Genomic DNA, 3,928 nt, shown 5'->3' with positions numbered 1-3,928 from the left:
AATGGCTGTAAGGCTAATGCCCACCGTAGAAGGCGTTGATTAGTGTTTTTCATTCGTTCCACAAATGTCAGGGGATTGTGGTCTGTTTCACCTCCCCTTGTCACCCCTGTCACTTAAATTTGACTTGTAATATCACTCGTCTCAAGGCCCCTTGCCTTCTTTTTCCTGTAGTCTCACTATTTTCTAGGCCCCGTGCCTAGTTCTCTCGTCCTTTGGGTTAATAAAAGAGTGGTGAATTTTCTTTCTTCTTTCACTGTAATTTCACCTTCTGCTTACACTCGGGATCTCTTTCTCTCGTCTCTACATCGTCTCCTGATCCTCTCTCGATCCTGTCTCCACACCCTCTCTCGTTCCTCTCTCCGACGAGATCCCGTATCCTACGCTAAGCTACCTTCGTCTGACGTCACTAATTTTTCTAAACCAATCTCCGGTGACTTCTCAAATAAATGTCACTCCTTATGGGCGTGACTTTGAATTCATACACCAATAGTTTTTTCCTCCTTCTCCACCTTGCACCAATTCGGAAAGCCATTACAATGCCACTAGCGAAATTGTTTACCTCAGCATTAGTCAAACGAAGCTAACCCGCGCTTACAGAGTTTGATTACATCATCGATTATAAAACAGTCACCACCGTCGGTGTGTTTACATAGACATAGCGTCACCTCATGTTTTCAAAACAACAGGCGAGCAGGCAGGCTCATTTCCATTCGTACAACTACCGGCCTCTTACAGTCTGTAAACACTTGCACAGGGTGAACTGTGCTTCCTACGTATACCCTAAACGCTTCCAGTGCCATAATCAAAGCTAACGCCTCCTTTTCGATGGTGGCATAGTTCCTCTGCGCCTTGAGGAACTTCTTTGAGAAGTAACACACAGGATGTAGCACACGATCCTCAGGAGGTCGGTGAGAGGAGCCACCACGGAGGAGAAGCTGGGACAGAAGCGACGATAGTAATCCGCCATTCCCAACAGTCTCATCACTCCCTTTTTGTCGCTTGGGGCAGGATACCGCAGAATGGCTGTAATCTTGGCTGCAATCGGTTGGACCTCCCCTTTCCCGACGACATGCCCCAGGAATGTGATGCGGGCATGGCCGAACTCACTCTTGGCGAGGTTCACTGTCAAACTGTGTGCTGCCAAAAGAACAAAGAGGGCTCTTAGGCGGTCCACGTGTTCTCCCCAGGAGTCGCTGAAGACGACGAGGTCATCCAGGTAGCAACGGACACCCACTAGCCCCGCCGTTACGATGTTCATGAGGCGTTGGAAGGTTGCAGGTGCATTCCGCAAGCCAAAGGGGAGGACGGTAAACTGATACAGCCCCTCGGGAGTAATGAACACGGAGATGGCCCTCGACCGCTCTGACAGGCGGACTTGGTAATAGCCCTGTAGTAGGTCCAGTTTCGTCACCCACTGTGCTCGACCAACGTCTTCAATGACGTCATCAATACGTGGCAAGGGGCAGCTATCCGGCTCAGTGACTGCGTTGACCTTTCGGTAGTCGACACACAGTCGCGTAGAGCCATCGGGCTTCGGCACCAAGACCACGGGAGAGGCCCAAGGACTGCTACTGGGCTCCACGATACCAACCTCCTGAAGGCGTTGCACCTCCTCACGGACGTACTCCTTCTTGAATGCGTTCAGGCGGTAAGGACGTTGGCGGATGGGCCGAGCTCCGTTGGTTTCGATGTCGTGCTTTACAGCTGAACAGGGGTGAGGATAGTCACTAAATATATCACTATAGTCTGTTAAAAGAGAAGAAATATCACTCGCTTGGTCATTAGAGAGATGGCCTAACTTTGTACTGGGATCATAGAGTATTGTGGAATTGTCCACTTTGGCATACAAGCCACTCTGGAGTTCAGAGAAGTTGTCTTTCTGATCATTATCACATGTAGGCACTACAACACAAGCGGGCAAGGAAGGTTCAACACTTTCCTCCCTTTCCTTACTCTTTCTCACTCTGTAGGGTTTCAGTAGATTGACATGCACCAGACGTTTTTTCTTACGCCTGTCTGGTGTGTATACAACGTAATTGGCGTCCCCTACCCTGTCTACAATTTGGAAAGGTCCATCATACTTTGCCTGGAATGGGTGTGTCTGCACGGGCAAGAACGCTAACACCTTATCACCTACCCTAAATTCCCTATGCTCTACCTTATGTTTTTTTGTCAAATTGTTGCTTCATTTTTATCTGAGCAGATTTTAAATGGGCATGAGCCAGCCTCACAGCAGCTTTTAATTTTTCTCTAAACTCAACTACATATGATACCAAGGGTGTGACACTATTTTCCAGCAGCCAACTTTCTTTGAGGGCTTTGAGAGGTCCTCGCACCTCATGGCCATAAATTAGTTGAAATGGGGAGAATCCTAAGGATTCTTGAACAGAGTCCCTAACCGTGAATAGGAGCAGGTCAACTCCCTCGTCCCAATCCTTCCCAAACTCCAAGCAATAAGTGCGCAACATGCGTTTGAATGTCTGATGGAATCGCTCCACCACCCCCTGGGATTAAGGATGATAGGCTGAAGACCTAGAATGGCGGACACCCAAACTCTGCATTACCTGATTAAACAATCGGGAAGTAAAATTGGATCCTTGGTTCGACTGCACTACTGTGGGAAGGTCTACTTGTGTAAAGAAGTAAATAAGGGCTCTCACCACATTCTTGGCTGTGATGCGGCGTAAGGGAATGGCTTCTGGATAACGGGTGGCACAGTCTATCATGGTAAAGAGAAACTGATTACCTCGGGGGGTCTTTGGCAGAGGACCAACGCAATCTATGACAATTCTGCCAAAGGGTTCCTCAATGACAGGGATAGGTTGTAGAGGGAACGGTTTAACGCTGGGGTGCGGTTTCCCTGCTACCTGACAACGGTGACATGTACTAATGTAGGAACTAATATCTCTCTTCATTTTAGGCCAATAGAAATGAGTTAGAATTTTTGCACTAGTCTTCCTAACTCCCAAATGTCCTCCTACCCCATCATGAGCAATACCCAGGATCTCCTTCTGTAATGGGTTTGGGACCATTATTTGGTGACGGACAGACCAAGGATGATTTGCAGGGGAATCAGTAGGACGGAACTTTCGCATCAATATGTCTGAGCTAAGGTAATAGCAGTTAGATTCAGACTTGGCTTCCTCTTCACTAATAGCTCTACGGAAACAACTGGCTAGTTCAGGGTCCTCTTTTTGGAGATGAATGAGCTTACTCCTAGTGACTGGGGAGGAACCGAAACTATCCAGGGTGGTAACATTATCTCCCTCAGTGTCGTTTTCGTTATCAAACCTATTATGAAGGTCACCGGGTGGAGGAGAAGTTGAAAAAAATTCACCTAGATTTAAATCAGCAAGGTCAGGCTGAGTAGGAACATCCTCTGTGTTCTCACTAGGTTGGGGGATAATTACACCAACATGAGCATCCTCTTTATGCTCGCTAATCTCTGCCTCCACCCTGCGGCTCATGCTACGAGTAACAGCACATGCAGGGAATATGCCCGGAATGTCTGCCTCTAATTGGGAAGTATTATTCTCGGCAGAGGGACACGAGGAGACTATGGCATTAGGTAACATCGTGCCCCCAGCGAGGTCATTTCCTATCAGGAGTGAAACTCCTTCTACAGGTAACTTGTCGACTACTCCTACCTGGGCATAACCTGTCCTAACATCTGACCGCAAGTATACTTGGCATATAGGGATACGTGACCCGCCTGTTAAACCGTTCACAAGGACCCAATTCCCAGTATAATATGCATCTATCAAAGCAGCCACATCTTTTGTAATTAGTGATAAGGCTGAGCCTGTGTCTCTCAGAAGCTTGATAGATGTGGGTGGGCTATCTTGATCAAGGGCCACTGAACCAGAAGAACAGAATGGTTCAAATGTTGATAACATAGGCGGGGAAGGATTATCTTGGACAACTGATG

At 47.7% G+C, this 3,928-nt stretch overlaps 1 protein-coding gene across 1 annotated transcript in view; it reads right to left on the bottom strand.

Moving 5' to 3' along the window:
- Positions 1-808: 808 nt before the first annotated feature.
- The window catches only part of LOC143041641 (uncharacterized), a 4,239-nt gene continuing 1,119 nt past the window's right edge, over positions 809-3,928 (bottom strand). Inside the window, exons 2-3 of the mRNA XM_076213650.1 lie at positions 2,565-3,856; positions 809-1,630 (exon numbers count right to left, since the gene is read on the bottom strand). Coding sequence (XP_076069765.1) covers positions 809-1,630; positions 2,565-3,856 — 2,114 coding nt within the window. The remainder of the gene's footprint in view (positions 1,631-2,564; positions 3,857-3,928) is intronic.

The sequence above is a fragment of the Oratosquilla oratoria genome, chromosome 31 (assembly GCF_046742065.1).
Source record: "Oratosquilla oratoria isolate Oo_2021 chromosome 31, ASM4674206v1, whole genome shotgun sequence".
NCBI classification, from domain to species: Eukaryota; Metazoa; Arthropoda; class Malacostraca; order Stomatopoda; family Squillidae; genus Oratosquilla; species Oratosquilla oratoria.
Note: the sequence above shows the minus strand (reverse complement) of the source record. Positions and strands in the feature narration are given on the sequence as shown.